We start from the raw sequence: 15,747 nt of genomic DNA on the forward strand, positions 1-15,747 counted from the left end.
GGTTGCACGCAAAACCAGCCAAAAACAGCCAAACTGTGCTTCTTTATATCTATCTTTCACATTGCACAGCTTTCAAAACGCCAGAAGCCCTACTCTGCACAGCGGCTCCCCTGTCTGCGGACTGGGCCGTTCCGTTCTGGGTCCAGGCCGGAGGCCGGCGGCTGGACCGCTCCAGGAGGCCAGGCGGGCGCGCGCCCGAGGCCGGGGCGGAGGGGGCGGAGGGGGCGGTGCGGGCCGCGAGCCGGGTGCGTGAGCGCCACACGCCCGCCAGGGGGCGCCGCCCGCCCGGCCCCGCCCCGGCCCGCTCTGCACGCTCCGCTCCGGGACGCCGACGGCGGCGGGCGCTTCCGCCTCGCGGGCCTCGGCCCGGCGCGAGCGGCACCGCGATGTGGCTGAGCCCGGAGGAGGTGCTGGTGGCCAATGCGCTGTGGGTGACGGAGCGGGCCAACCCCTTCTTCGTGCTGCAGCGGCGCCGGGGCCACGGCAAGGGCGGCGGCCTCACGGGTGAGAGGCGCGCGGGCGGCCAGGCCTAGGGACGCCGCGGCGGGGCTGGCGGCGGGCGGGTCCGGTTCCGGCCCGGCCTCTGCGCGTCGCGGCGGACACGCACGCCAGTGCGCGGCGGGGCGGGGGCTCGAGGCCGGGACCCGGGAGCCGGGCGCGGAGGGGCCGGGGCGGGGAGCGAGGGGCTGGCGGGAGGCGAGTGCGCCCTGGGCGGGCTCTCCTCAGGTCGGCGTGGGGCGGCCTCCGCCCGGTTTCGGCGCCCGCGAGCCCCGGGAGCCGTGTCGCTTCCCGGGATTCCACCGCCGAAAGTTAGCGAGGCCGCCCTGTCCTCATCCTCCACCTCAGTTTCCCCCGGTGCCTCTAAGGGGCCAAGTGACGCCAGCGCACGTTTTCTTGTGCCGTCTTCTTCATTCCCACCTCACCAGAGTATCGCCCTTTTAGCAAGATCGGAGGTCCCCGGAGCCGGCCGCACCCCGTTCCCCAGCTCCTCCCCCGCCTTTCTGCTCCTGGCTGCTCTCAGCGCTGCCCACCCGAGGCTTTGGGTAGCAGCGCAGGGTGTTCCTGCCAGCTCGCCGAGGTGGCCCTGTGTGGGCCCGGGCGCCACCACCACGCAGGCTGAGGCCCTTGGAGTCGTGCGGCCTGTGGGATCCGGGGGAGGCTCACAGGCCCCTCCAGGCCCCTCCCTCCGCAGGGGTTGTCCCGGGCCCCTCGTGCTCCAGGAGCCCGGCTGGCCCAGGCTCAGTGCCTTTGCTCTTCGGGGCACCGATCGTTGCCCTGCAGGAATGCGGTCCCAGTGTTGCCAGGTCGTCCAGTTTATCAAGACCTTTTTCTGCGAATCATCCTGATTTTCAGTGTTAGCAGCTAATAGCCAGATGCAGACGGAGGCTTCTCCTGGGCCACACTTCTTCGTATGGAAGAGACTGTTCTGTTCCCAGGAACACTCAGTGTTCCCTTCAGCTTCAGGCTCCCTCCCAGTGGGCCTCGAGGATCTCGGGCTCCTGTGCTGGACCCGCCTCCTAGATCCAGCTGTTCAGTGGGAGTTAGTTGGCAGCCCTTGTGGCCAACCTCAAAGCTACTGCAAGCCCGTTGAAGAAGGCAAGGGACCGGCACCTTTCCTTCCGCCAGCGTGCCCGTGTGTCATACTCGCCGGTGTACTGGGAGCACTCGCGCTGTGCTCGGCAGGCTTCCGCAGGTCATCTCATTGGACGGGCGGGTGCAGGTGCAGCCCGGCCTCGGTACACCTCCTTCCTGCGGGCTCTTCTCCTTTCCACCTCACTCTCCGTGTCCCCTGGGACCATTCTTTGAACCCTCTCCCCACTGCTGGGTTTGGTGTGTCCTGCTGTGCCCTCTGACAGGGCCTTCCTTGTGCCATCATGGGCATTGTGGCCTCCGAGTACTGTCCTCCCTGAAGAGGAGGGGATGGTGATTTGGTTTTATTCAAGCCATCTATTAAAAACATGCCAACCTAGACTTTTCATTAAAGAATCTGAATAGCTAGCTTGGCCAACATAGCAAAACCCCGTCTCTACTAAAAATACAAAATTTAGCCGGGCATGGTGGCATGCGCCTGTAATCCCAGCTACTCAGGAGGGTAAGACAGGAGAATCGCTTGAACCCAGGAGGTGGAGGTTGCAGTGAGCTGAGATGGCGCCATTGCATTCCAGCTTGGGCGACAGAGCGAGACTCTATCTCAAAAAAATATTAATGAACTGTGAAGCAAAAGTGTTAAAATTGAGTAATAGCAATAAAAATGGTTCTGACATCAACAGGAAAACTGGTAACAAAATATTTTCAGATCATGTCAAAAGCAGCACTTAGTTAAAAGGAAGAAAAAATTTCAAATAACAACGAACAGGTTTTTAGATTGCTTGATAATTCAATTAGTGAATCAAACGACGGTAAAAAACTATATTTCCTGCTGATTTGTCACTGCAAATAGTGGCACTGACAAAGATAGCATTACCAAAAAAATAAAATCTAAAAACAAAGATAGCATTGCCACAAACTGGTTAATGTGTGTCATCTATCAAATGGGTGTATGTGAGGAGAAGAAAAGCTTGAAATGCCGTAAAATGTTTCAGTTCAGAAATGAAAACACTTTTATCAGTATTTTCCTAAATTTCAGAATTCTAAGAATTGACATCTTCAGTTATGAGTTTTGAGGCTAAAAGAAACTTCCTTAAACGGTCGGTAATAAAAATCAGTGAGTCATGGCAAAGGGAAGACATTAGAAAATGATGTTGCAGAATCATTGTCCTGTGAAGAAGCGATGAGTACACGACCAAACACGTCTGAAAGTCTTATTTCTGGAGGTGTGTCTGGCAGTTAACCATCGTGTTGGTTTTCTGGATTTTGTGATATTTGTGATATTGTTCTTTTTTGGCTTTAATGTGTAACGCAGTCTAAAGCAATACTTGTTTTGTAGTCTAATTTGGTATACTTAAAGAGGGCTTCCCAGAATTGTTTAAGCTCTGACCCCATGAAACTTGCCTCTGCCTCCGCCTGCAAGCGTTTCTGAGTCAGGAGAAGCAGCAGATGCTTCCAGGAAGAAGCAGAAGGGGATTTTTTTGGTTGGGATCAGACGCTGGCTGAAGGCCTTTGACCGCGGGGATAATTCAGGACGTTTCCCTCGTTGGGCTGGACCCTTTGGGTAGCGCCACCATCGTTTCTGCCTCCGGCCAGACTCAGCCTTCAGGGGCCTCAGTCCGGCCCTCCCCTCACCCACCATGTCTGTCTGCCCTGTTCCCAGGTCTTCTCGTGGGCACCCTGGACGTGGTGCTGGACTCCAGTGCCCGCGTGGCCCCTTACCGCATCCTGCACCAGACCCAGGACTCCCAGGTCTACTGGACAGTGGCATGTGGTAGGTGCCCTGAGTGGTGAGGGGTGCTGGGCAGGGCCTGCCCTGGAAGAGCCGTTGCCAGGAGGAAGGGGTGTGTAGCCCACATGCCTGGGCGGTGTTCCCTGCTGACAGACAGTCCAAGGCTGCAAGAGGGAAGTGGAGGCGGCTTCGCTTGCATCTTAGAAAGGCAGCTCCACTGGTCATGGGGACAGAGTGGGAGAGGACAGCCCCATGGAGCCCCGCGTACCTCTGGGGGTGCAAGCATGGGGCTAGCCAATGTCCACGTTCTCATGCCACCTTTTCTCAAGGTAGATATAGCTGGCCTCATTCAAAGACTCCATATTTGCAAATTGGCCTACTCAATAAAATGTATTTGCAATCCCCACATCAATACTTCCAGTGATTTTGTGGTCATTTGGAGACATGGACATGTGTACATTCAAAGCAGTGAAAAATTTGAGTCACCTGATGCCCATGTCCCCGGCGGAGGCAGAACAGGGCGACACTCTGCCTTCTTGATTCAGCTGTCACACCGCACTCGTGTGTCTTGTTCACGGTCTCTGCAGTGCCGTGTTTTCCCGTGTTTGTGCTCATTGCTGTTGACTTGGCTGTTTAAAATGTCTCCTGAGCATAGCGCTGAGGCGCTCTTGTCCGTAAGAGCAAGAAGCCTGCGTTGTGCCTTGTGCGTTACAGCAGCTTCGTTCAGGCGTGAGTGACAGTGCTGCTGGCCATGAGCTCAATGCCAGTCAGTCAGGGGCACGTATTAATAAGGCCTCTTTAAACAGAAACACGTGTAAACAGTTACATATCGGTCAGTTGAGAAAAGTGTGATTAGAGGCTCGAGGAACCGAACCCTGTATTCCCCCGGAGTACTGGTTCAGGATTCGCTAACTCACTGATCGCGGCCACCTTACAGAATCTAACCACCCGAAAAACGAGGATCCGCTGTGTCTTGGCTGAGGCTCTCTGTGTGCCTGGTGGATGGGCCTCCTGTCCCACCTCCGGGCAGCTGAGAACGATTCAGGGTGTCATTCACTCCTCATCCTTGTGTTCGTTCAGCAGAGGCAAAACCCCAGAAACGGGTGCTGGGGATGGGGGAGCCAGGCTCGGCAGAGATCTCCCCTCATCTCTTTGCGCTTCCCCTTGGGGCTTCTTCCCCGATTCTTTGATGGGAGCAAACAGTTCTTCCGGCCTTTAAAAGTGGCATCGTGCTGCCTTCTCTACATTTTTGTTTTGTGTGTTGTTTTTTTTGAGACGAGATCTCACTTTGTCTGCAGCCTCCGCCTCCCAGGCTCAAACAATCCTCCCACCTCAGCATCGTGAGTGGATGGGACCACAGACACGTGCCACTATGCCCAGCTAATTTTTTTTTGTATTTTTGGTTTCGCCATGCTGCCCAGGCTGGTCTCGAACTCCTGGGCTCAAATGATCCTCCTGCCTCAGCCTCCCAAAGTGCTGGGATTACAGGCATGAGCCACAGCACCCAGATTTTCTCTACATTTTTAAAAATTTCCATTGGGCCTATGGAGGACAGATACCCCCCTCCCTCCTAGGTGGGGCAGACACTAGGTAAGAAGGTGGCCAGGAGAAACTGAAGAGAGGGACAGTAGCTACTTGTCTGCCCAGCAGGAGCCTAGCTAGCCAGGGACCTGGAGTCTTGTAGGAAGCTCCAGCTGCTGTCTGTGGATACCTAGATTCTCAGGAAAGAGCTGGACTCATTTATACAAAGTATGGCTGTGTCTGATTAGTCACATACATAGCAGAGGCCACATTAAGTTCTTTCAACTTGAGGAAAGTATAAGTTAGCAAGCTTGCAGGCACATAGACTGTTTCTAGGACACATAGGAGACTTAGTGACTCTCCCTGTTGGCTTCAGGGACAGGTGGAAATGTTCACTGACACAACTGTGATTCAGCCTGGACGTTTAATTTTTTGTTTTTTACCAGGACCATTTATTACTTTCTTCATGCACATATTCATCAGTTTAAGAGGGAAAAGAGGAAGCAGCTTGAAGATTCTCGTCACTTGGATTTAGCTAATTAGGTTGCCCACTTTCATCTCGCTTCTTTGAATGTGTGTTTAGGACCCGGTGAATTTATGATTTTTCTTTTACTTCACCAACCTCTTCTAGGTTCTTCCCGCAAAGAGATCACAAAACACTGGGAATGGCTGGAAAATAACTTGCTCCAGACACTGTCCATCTTCGACAGTGAGGAAGATATCACCACCTTCGTCAAGGGCAAGATACACGTAAGGTTTACTCGCCACTCCCTGTTCTCACCCTTCCCTGGCTGGCAGTGTTCTCGTGTATTATCCTATTTAATCTTCACGATGTAGGGTGCGTCCTCATTTTACAAAGGTGGAGACTGAAGTGTCAGTGCTCTTTCTCTTGGAGTTGAGAGGGGCAGAGGAACTCATGACCCAGGAAAACCCCTTCTTACCCTGGCTGGGCACTGGAGGCTGCTGAAGCCTAGTGCGGGGTTTCCATTCCTACCCGGGTGCCTTGCAAAGCGTGTGCAGATAGACAGTTCTGTTTGCCAGAGGAGATGCAGGAAACAATAGGATATTTTGAGTTATTTTTTATTATAAAACTAACGTTATTTTAAAAGGCACATGCCCTTTACCCCAAAATTCCAATCCTTGGAGTTTCCCCTACAGTATATTCATATATGCAGAATATACAGTTTCAAGGGCCAGGTGCAGTGGCTCACACCTGTAATCCCAGCACTTTGGGAGGCAAGGCAGGAGGATCCTTTGAGCCCAGGAGTTTGAGACCAGCCTGGCCAACATAGCGAGACCTTGTCTTTAAAAAATATATATGTATATATTTGCATATGCATGTATGTATAAATAATACATGTATACACATATATATGTTATATATATAAACACACAGTTTAATATGTCTCCCACCAGACTGTGTGTATTAGCAGAAAAACTGGAAACAGTGCCTCCCGGTCCCATGATAAGGGAGGAAAGCAGCTGTTCTCTCTTCTGCAACATGAGAATAATAATAGGTGCTGTGGCATTGACTGAGCATACACAAAGTGTGTACATACGCTGTGCTAAGTGCTGCATGTTCAGGGGACTTGTTAAGTCATGTATGCTATACTTAGTGCAATATTTTGCTGCCATCAAAACAATGGTTATGAAAATTGTAGCAGTGTGTAAAAACTCATGGTGATCTCCAGGTTGTTTCCTCTTTGGGGATAATTAACAGGATAATGAGCATTTATCTGAATGTATGTGTCTTTTTTTTTTTTTTTTTTTTTTGAGCCAGAGTCTCACTCTGTTACCTAGGAAGGAGTACAGTGGCACAATCTCAGCGCACTGCAACCTCTACCCCCTAGGTTCAAACGAATCTCCTGCCTCAGCCTCCCAAGTAGCTGGGATTACAGGCACGCACCACTATGCTCAGCTAATTTATGTATTTTTAGTAGAGACGGGGCGGGTGGTCGGGTACAGTGGCTCACACGTGTAATCCTAGCGCTTTGGGATGCCAAGGCAGGCAGATCAGCTGAGGTCAGGAGTTCGAGAGCAACCTGGCCAACGTGGCAAAACCCCATCTCTACTAAAAATACAAAAATTAGCCAGGCATGGTGGCGTGCGCCTGTAATCCCAGCTACTCAAGAGGCTGAGACAGGAGAATTGCTTGAACCCAGGAGATACAGGTTTCAGTGAGCTGAGATCGCACCACTACACTCCAGCCTGGGCGACAGAGCGAGACTCCTTGTCAGAAAGAAAAAAAAAAAAGGCCGGGCGCGGTGGCTCATGCCTGTAATCCCAGCACTTTGGGAGGCTGAGGCGGGTGGATCACGAGGTCAGGAGATCGAGACCATCCTGGCTAACACAGTGAAACCCTGTCTCTACTAAAAATACCAAAAAAACTAGCCAGGCGTGGTGGCGGGTGCCTGTAGTTCCAGCTACTCAGGAGGCTGAGGCAGGAGAATGGTGTGAACCCGGGAGGCAGAGCTTGCAGTGAGCCAAGATCGTGCCATTGCCCTCCAGCCTGGGCGACAGAGTGAGACTCCGTCTCAAAAGAAAAAAAGGAGTAGAGATGGGATTTTGCCATGTTGGCCAGGCTGGTCTCAAACTCCTGACCTCAAGTGATCCACCCACCTTGGCCTGCCAAAGTTCTGGGGTTACAGGTGTCAGTCACCGCACCTGGCCTGAATGTATATGTCTTGTTCTTTCTGTTAGGTTATTTCCTTAAGTTAGAGTCATGGGAAGGCTCTTACTAGGTCAAAGTCGTGTGGTACAAAGTTGCTTTGGGCAGGCCCTTGTGAATTCCTGATACCAGAACTTCCCATGCCTGGACAGACATTACCAAGTTTCTCAGCTCTTTTCGGTGCACTTAGGGGTTCAAGTTGAGACCTCGTTGCCTCTGTCTCCAGGAAAACAGGTGGAGAGAGTAGAAGCAAACCTTTACTCTCTGGTGAGCAATTGGGCGGTGATAATAATAGTAGTTGTGGCATTATTCACTGCCTCCTATATGCCAGGCCCAAAAAACACATCAGCAGAAAAAACTCTAAGTGACTCATAGGCCAAGGAAGAAATGGAAATTAGAAACTATTTAGAATTGAGGCAGGAGGACGGCTTCAGCTGTTGGGTTGAGGCTGCACTCCAGCTTGGGTGACAGTGAGACCCTGTCTTAATTTTTTTTTTAAGTCTCTGCTCACAGCTGGTGATGACAGTAGTTCAGGGAGTTGCAGGAGCTTTATCTGGAGAGTCACACAGGCAGCATCTGTCATCCATGTGCCTTGACTGCAACCCAGCAAGAGCCGCTGACTGCTCCCACCTGTGCCTGTAGCCCTTAGACCAAGGTCCATGAGTCCTGGGTTCCCTGGGCCTCTCTGCTCCACGCTGTGACCTGTCCAGGACTGTGCAGGGCAAGCCCTAGTCCTCTTGTCTTCCTCCAGGGCATCATCGCAGAGGAGAACAAGAACTTGCAGCCCCAGGGAGACGAGGACCCCGGGAAGTTCAAGGAGGCCGAGCTGAAGATGCGGAAGCAGTTTGGGATGCCTGAGGGCGAGAAGCTGGTGAATTACTACTCCTGCAGCTACTGGAAGGGCCGCGTGCCCCGGCAGGGCTGGCTCTACCTGACCGTCAACCACCTGTGCTTCTACTCCTTCCTGCTGGGGAAGGAAGGTGAGCCAGCCCCTCAGTGTGCCCCAGCCCCCACACCCTCAGCCCCTCCCTGCCCTCAGCCTCCAGATTCTCCATCCCCACATGGCCACCAGAGGCATCTCCCTGAAGCCCAAATGCCACCTTCGCAGCCCAGGGTGGGACTGTCCAGCCTTGGCCAGGCGTCCACCTGCTCCCAGCCGGCTTTTACCGTGCCCACCCCTCGCTAGTAGGGTTCTCCGCATGGTGACTCCACATGCCTGCCCTGCCCTCTTCTGCTGAGCTGGTGCATTCGGGCACACGTCTGCCCCGAATTCCTGGGATTCCATGCCATGCAGTGCCTTGGGTGTGTGCCACAGCCCTCATCTGCTGCAGGTCCGTCTCTGCAGACACCCCGGCCACAGGATGCGAGCCTGGTTCCCCAGCAGCTCCAGAAAGAGCCCCCAAGGTCTTAGCCATCCCCAAGCCCACCACGCCCTCCTCCCTCCTCGTCTCCCTCAGCCCACAGCCTCCCTGTGTCCCCTCCTGCCCTTGCCACTTACCTGTCACAGCCAGGTGGCCAGTCACCTCCCGTCAGCAGGGGCTGGGTCCTGCTCTGTGTTGGCCATGCTGTGCTGTGACTGTTCACACATCACTGCGCTCCCACTTAGGGGAGCTGCGGGGTGGGTCTTGGTGGTTCACCTCCGCACATTCGTTCCTTTCCCCTTCAGCCACTGGTGGGGCAGACACCGTGTGTGGTTGGTCTGAAAGGCAGTGGACACCTCAGTGGCCTGGTCCCTCCACAGGGACCTTCCAGGCCTGGGCATGCAGGAAGTGCTGCCCCCAGAGAGCAGTTCCCTAGGGTGGGTCTGGGGTACAGATGGGCATCAGGAGCCTCACCCTGCCAGGCCCTGACCCGCGGTGTGTCTGTCCCTGTGGGCACAGTGAGCCTCGTGGTGCAGTGGGTGGACATAACGCGTCTGGAGAAGAACGCCACCCTGCTCTTCCCCGAGAGCATCCGTGTGGACACTCGCGACCAGGAGCTCTTCTTCTCCATGTTCCTCAACATCGGCGAGACCTTCAAGCTGATGGAGCAGTTGGCCAACCTGGCCATGCGGCAGCTGCTGGACAGTGAGGGCTTCCTGGAGGACAAGGTCCTGCCCAGGCCTGTCCGGCCACACAGGAACATCTCAGCCCTGAAGCGGTGCGTTACCCTCCAGGGCTGGGGTGGGCTCATGTGAGCCAGGTTTACTGACCTTGGCTGGGACCTGCCTGGTCCAAGTGTGTAGACCTGGAGAGGGTGTCCACATTTACCCCTCATGGGCTCCCCACTTGGGAGGGAAGCCAGGTAAACAGATCATTGCAGTACTGTGTGGAGAGGCAGCAGGAGATAGCAGTGATGTCCTGACCACTAACGGGGAGGAGGCTTTTCACACTTTACTCCTCTTGGCCCTACGATGGGAAGGGTCTCTTACCATCCCTAGGTATCAGACAAGGAAGCTGAGGCACGGAGAGGTCAAGTAAGTTGCCTGAAGTCCTCAGTGAGCAGTGGAGCCAGGATCTAGCCACCTCAGCCGGGGTGCTCTGACGCCCCCAGAAAGGCTTTGGTGAATCTGGGCTCAAGTGCACGGCCTCCGTCCCACCGTGATTAATAGCTCTCCTGTATATCCTGAGACTCTGGCCAGAGGACCCTCCCAGCCATGGGACCCCAGGGGTCCTGAGTTTGATGTGGAAGCAGACCTCTGGGTCTGAAGCCAGCCAAGGAGCTGGGCCATGTGTGGGTCTGAGTCCCTGCTGCCCTGTCCAGAGGACTGATGGATAGGAACGCATCATAGCAGCCGGCCCTCCCGGGCTGCTTACGTTTGAGCTTCTAGGTTGTAGCTTATGGGAAACTCAAGAGGCTGGCCAAGATCTCTGAGGTTCCCTGGGTCCCACAGCCAACCTGAGCACAGCCAGATTCACACCCATGTGTTCAGCAACCTCATTCCAACCAGGCCATTTCCTGCATTGCACCCACAGACTATGGTCTAGGCCCAAACTCTGTGGTCCACCCCCAGAAGCAGAAGATTGTGCCAGCATGTTGCCCTTAGGGTGTGGGTGCTGGTTGGCCGTGGGACCTTTTGGAAAGAACAGTAGAGGTGGAGCATGGCCATGCTGGCACTGCCGGCGAGGGTGCAGCCAGGCCCTGCTTAGGCCACGGCAGCCCAGGCCAGGCAGGAGGCTCCCTTTGGGGCTGGGAGGGTTTATGTGAACAGAGCCACCGAAGGGGTGGGGCCCTGGGCCAGGCCACTGTCACAGCCATGAGATACACAGGTGTGCGCGTCTGTTAGCAGCCGCATGCTTTAGTTTTAGCTCCACACTTCCCTGTGGGGAACTCCTCACCTAGGCTTCAAGGTGAAACCTGGGGTTAGGCCTGCCCAGGGTGGAAGAGCTGCCCGGAGCCGTCCGTCCAAGTGGGACCAGTGCAGACGCTCTGGGCTCTGCCTGCCCTTCAGTACCGAGGGATGGGTTGCACATTGCCCAGGCCAGCGTCTAGGTGTCCTTTTCAAAGCAGTCTCAGGATACATTGCTTGCTGGCCACTTCTCCGCTGGTTGTGTGACTGTCCCACCTTCTGCCTGGTGACTCAGCGTGCATCTTCTATTGAACTCTCAGGTCCCTGAGCGGGACTTCCTCCAGGGAGAGCCCCAGGGATCCTGAATCTGATGTGGAAACAGGCCTGGGGAGGCCCCAGGCTTCCTTGAGAGTGTGCTGGTCCTGACTTTGTCCCCTTTCCTCCTGTCCTCCCACCTTGTTTCCCCAGAGACCTGGACGCCCGAGCCAAGAATGAGTGCTACCGAGCCACGTTCCGGCTACCCAGGGATGAGCGGCTGGACGGCCACACGAGCTGCACCCTGTGGACACCTTTCAACAAGCTGCACATCCCTGGCCAGATGTTCATCTCCAACAACTACATCTGCTTCGCCAGCAAGGAGGAGGACGCGTGCCACCTCATCATACCCCTGAGGGAGGTCAGCATCCCCTAATTGAGAGGCCAGGGCCTTTCTATCCCTGAGGGGTCAGTCAGCTCAGGGACCAGCCTGTCCTGCTCTGCCCTGGCTTACTGGGGGGCATCTGGGAGGAGGCCCTAGCCCAGACAGCCACATGTCACTCAGTGATGGGACAGGTGGAGGATGTAGGCCGAGTGAGCCCCTCCACAAGCACCTGCCCTGTGGGGGAGGCAGGTGACATGGTGGGGGCACACTGCTTGCCCTCTCGGGTACTTGCATGAGTTTCCGTCAGGCTTGCCTTCTGGGCCCTGCAGTTGAATTTTGGCAAAGCACTGCTCTGTGGCTGGGCTTAAAGGACCCTGTTCCTGCACCGGTCCCACATGTCATTCTCAGAGGCCACCTCACCAGTCCTCTCTGGACACACCACCTTGGCTGTGGCTCAGGCTCCAGCAGGCCATCAGAGGTCGGCTCTCCCCTGTGGGGCGGCATTGGCTCTCACTTGCTCCTTCTTGGGTTTCTTGGGCCTCCACAGTGACCCTGGTGGGAATAAGGCCATCTGTCCTGCACTACAGTGAAGGGTGTGGAGCAAGGATAGGGCACCTTGCCCAAATAGAAGACATGAGACTGAGTCAGGACAGGTCCCAAGGACTCCTTTTCCTTGTGGCCAAGCAGGGCACTGACTGTTGAATTATAAGAAGAAGCAAGTGAGATTCTTTTATTTTTATTTATGTATTTATTTATTTTTGAGATGGAGTCTCGCTCTGTTGCCCAGGCTGGAGTGCAGTGGTGTGATCTCTGCTCACTGTTCATGCCATTCTCCTACCTCAGCCTCCCGAGTAGCTGGGACTACAGGCATCTGCCACCACGCCCGGCTAATTTTTTGGATTTTTAGTAGAGACGGGGTTTCACTGTGTTAGCCAGGATGGTCTTGATCTCCTGACCTTGTGATCCGCCCACCTCGGCCTCCCAAAGTGCTGGGATTACAGACATGAGCCACCGCGCCCAGCTGAGATTCTTAAAGACTTTCCTGCCATTTGCACAAATCCCTCAAGGTGTAGCTGTAGCTGAGAATAGGTGTGGGAGAGTTGTTGCCTCAGTTTCCCCAAGAGAAGTCAGAGGGAAGGAACTCAGAAGAGCCACAGCTCCAAAAGCTCCAGGTTGAGAGGCTCAGGTGTTACCCAGACCCCACATTCTATTAGCACTAGGGCCCTGTGGATCTGTCCCGGGCACTGTACTGACCTGGCCCCTGGGCCTAGGGGTCTTCCTGACACCTGAAGCTCCATTTGAATTTCTCTTGCCGGGCCCTTGACATCTCAGATGGTAGAACCCTGGTGGAGCTCGGGGAACAGGACCGGCCCACACTGGAGGGCTCGGGGAGCAGGACCGGCCCACACTGGAGGGCTCGGGGAGCAGGACCGGCCCACACTGGAGGGCTCGGGGAGCAGGACCGGCCCACACTGGAGGGCTCGGGGAGCAGGACCGGCCCATACCGGAGGGCTCGGGGAGCAGGACTGGCCCACACTGGAGGGCTGAGTTTGCTCTGGTGATGAACCCTGCAGCTGGTCAGGGTGGAGGCGGCCAATGCCGACCCCTCAACACACCCGCTCCTCCACGTTCCCACCTGCAGGCTCCTGCACATGCAGCACACTCTGCTGTGGGTGTAGTGGGCTCTTGAATTTCACTCCCAACCACGCCCTTCCGTACTTCCCTTGGGAAGTGACCCCTCTTCCACCCTTTGTCCAGGTAGAAACCACGTATCAGCCTAGATTCCAACCTCTCCCTTCTCCCTCTGTCCTACCTACAGCATGTCTTGCCAGCTCACCCCTCAGAGCTCAGCCCTTTCTCTCCATGGCTGCCACCTAAGACACTGTCATCTGCTCTAGCCACTCCCTAACCACACTTAACCCCCACCTCTGCTTTGTTTTTTTGTTTTTGTTTTTTTTGGAGACAGGGTCTCACTCTTGCCTAGGCAGGAATACAGTGGTGTGATCATGGCTCACTGCAGCCTCGATCTCCTGGGCTTAAGTGATTCTCCCACCTCAACCTCCCAAGTAGCTGGGACAACAGATGTGTGCCACCACACCTAGCTTTTTTTTTTTTTTTTTTTTTTTTAACAGAGACAGGGGTTCGTCTTGTTGCCCAGGCTGGTCTCAAACTTTTGGATTCAAGTAATCCTTCCTCCTCAGCCTTCCAAAGTGTTGGAATTACAGGCAAGAGCTACCACACCTGGCCCAACACACTTAGCCCCTTTACAACACATCCTCCCACAGCAACCAGCAAAATTTGAAATGTCAGTCAGAGCACGCTGGCAACCTGCTTAGAGTCCTCTAGTGTCTTCTCCCACCTGCCTCCTGTGACCTGTGAGGCCTTCTGTGTGCCTCTGCCCCGGCACACCCCATGTATATGCTCACACACAGACATAAAAAGTGCACACACACTCCCCACTGTGTCCCCAGTCATGCTGTCCTGGCTTCTCTGGCCTTCTCTTCCTCCCTCAGGCAGTCCCACCCCGCTCTGCAGGGTGACTGCTGTGCCCCTGCCCATCTCTTCCCCAGCACTCACCTGGCTGGACCAGGTCTTAGCTCAGTGGCCGCCTCCCCTGGGGCCACCCAGCCTTCCCCCTTCCCAGCACTTACCCCTGCTGACTGTGCTCAGCTGGTGCATCCCTTGTCCGTCTCCCTGCCAGGCCTTGGGCTCTGCAGAGGTGCCTGCTGAAAGTCTGTCCTGTGCCCTCCACACCTCAGAAGGGTTCAGAGCCAAGCTCCAGGACCCCTGCTATCAAAAAGTGTTCCCTGGGAACAAGTGCAGGGGACAGTCCTGCAAGCAAGGGACCGCTTGCCCTGCTTTAGGACAGCCTTCTGAGAGCCGGTGAAGGCCAGCAGCTGGGCTGAACGCTTTACGTCATCATCCTCAGAACCGCCCTGCTCGGCCAATGTGCTCACCCCCATCGACAGGAAAAACAGGACCTTACAGGCACAGGCAGCTTGGTCGGGGTTATGTGCAGCGGGTGGCAGAGTCAGAATATGAGGGCAGTCGGGCCACTCACTGCATTGTGCCCAGGAGGGGACAGCTGCATGACAGTCTGTCATTCACAAAGCATGCCCAGTGGCAGGACCTGAGATGCAGACACCAAAAAGAGTTCTTCCACCTTCTCAGGTGACCATTGTCGAAAAAGCCGACAGCTCCAGCGTGCTGCCCAGCCCCCTGTCCATCAGCACCAAAAGCAAAATGACATTCTTGTTTGCCAACCTGAAAGACCGTGATTTCTTGGTTCAGAGGATCTCTGACTTCCTCCAGAAAACGCCATCCAAGCAGCCAGGCAGTATCGTTGGGAGCAGGAAAGCCAGCGTTGTGGACACTAACACAGAGGTGAGAAGCCCCTTGGGAGCAACAGGGTCAGGAAGAGCCAGGGCATGCATCAGCCTCCCTGCTGGAGCCTGACCCCATGGTGCCTGCTGTGGGCCTCCGCCTAGGGGCTGATGTGTCGGAGCTGGCAGGAGACCCCTAGCCCAGACCCACACTGCCCAGCAACATCACAGCCTCTCTGCTCCCCTAGCCACACACCCTGATACTCCTCACTCCTGCTGGGCCCAGTGCCCATGAGGAACCCTCTCTGGCCGTCCTTTCTGCATTGCTGCTGCGCTGAGAGCAAAGCCACACTGTGGAGGCCTGTATACTTCGGCTTTGTGCTCACGGCCTTCCCTGCCAGGCTTTCAGTCTGAAGTTCTTGCCGGTAGAACTGCAGTATCATGATCGTACCAGCCAACTTAACAGTAATTCCTTAATATCATCAAATACTGTATTCACACTTCCCCGTGTACTTTTCACGGTTTGATTATTTGAACTGAGACACACAAAAGTCACACATGTCACTGTTGATTGATAGGTCTCTTAAATCCCTTTAATCTATGGGCTTCTGTTCCACCTAGTTCTTGTTTATTCTTCCACAGTATTTTGTTGAAGGAATCGGCGACTTGTATAGTCTCTCATTGTCTGATTTTGTTGATTGCATCCACTGCAGGCGTTTAGCAAGCTCCTGTGTCCCCTGTTTCCTTTAAGTTGGTTGAGCAGTGAGACCGAGAGCCATGATCACATTCAGGCTCAGCTGATTTTGGTTCTGGCAAGTTTGCCTGTGGGCAGGCTCAAGGTGCTGTTTACTTCCAACAAGAGATGTCGGGTGACCGGCCACCTCTCCATCTCCGTGCTACTGTCTGTCATTGAGAATATGCTTGGATCCAGCGGCCAGCGGCACGCTCATTCCATTCCTCCTTTCATCTGGGAGCTGAAATTCTCCCAAAGAGGGAAGCCGACCCCAG

At 54.9% G+C, this 15,747-nt stretch overlaps 1 protein-coding gene across 3 annotated transcripts in view; it reads left to right on the plus strand.

Moving 5' to 3' along the window:
• The first annotated feature begins 309 nt into the window (after nt 1-309).
• The window catches only part of LOC105483994 (TBC1 domain family member 9B), a 43,465-nt gene continuing 28,027 nt past the window's right edge, over nt 310-15,747 (plus strand). For 2 of the 3 annotated variants that reach the window (XM_011745104.3, XM_011745106.3), the window contains exons 1-7: nt 310-504; nt 3,251-3,361; nt 5,472-5,590; nt 8,260-8,488; nt 9,389-9,647; nt 11,245-11,452; nt 14,588-14,800. In XM_011745104.3, coding sequence (XP_011743406.1) covers nt 387-504; nt 3,251-3,361; nt 5,472-5,590; nt 8,260-8,488; nt 9,389-9,647; nt 11,245-11,452; nt 14,588-14,800 — 1,257 coding nt within the window. In that variant the 5' untranslated portion in view covers nt 310-386. Of the gene's footprint in view, nt 505-2,695; nt 2,814-3,250; nt 3,362-5,471; nt 5,591-8,259; nt 8,489-9,388; nt 9,648-11,244; nt 11,453-14,587; nt 14,801-15,747 lie in introns of those variants that run through there. The other variant, XM_011745107.3, reaches the window with a different exon arrangement.

Source organism: Macaca nemestrina, chromosome 6 (genome assembly GCF_043159975.1).
Source record: "Macaca nemestrina isolate mMacNem1 chromosome 6, mMacNem.hap1, whole genome shotgun sequence".
NCBI classification, from domain to species: domain Eukaryota; kingdom Metazoa; phylum Chordata; class Mammalia; order Primates; family Cercopithecidae; genus Macaca; species Macaca nemestrina.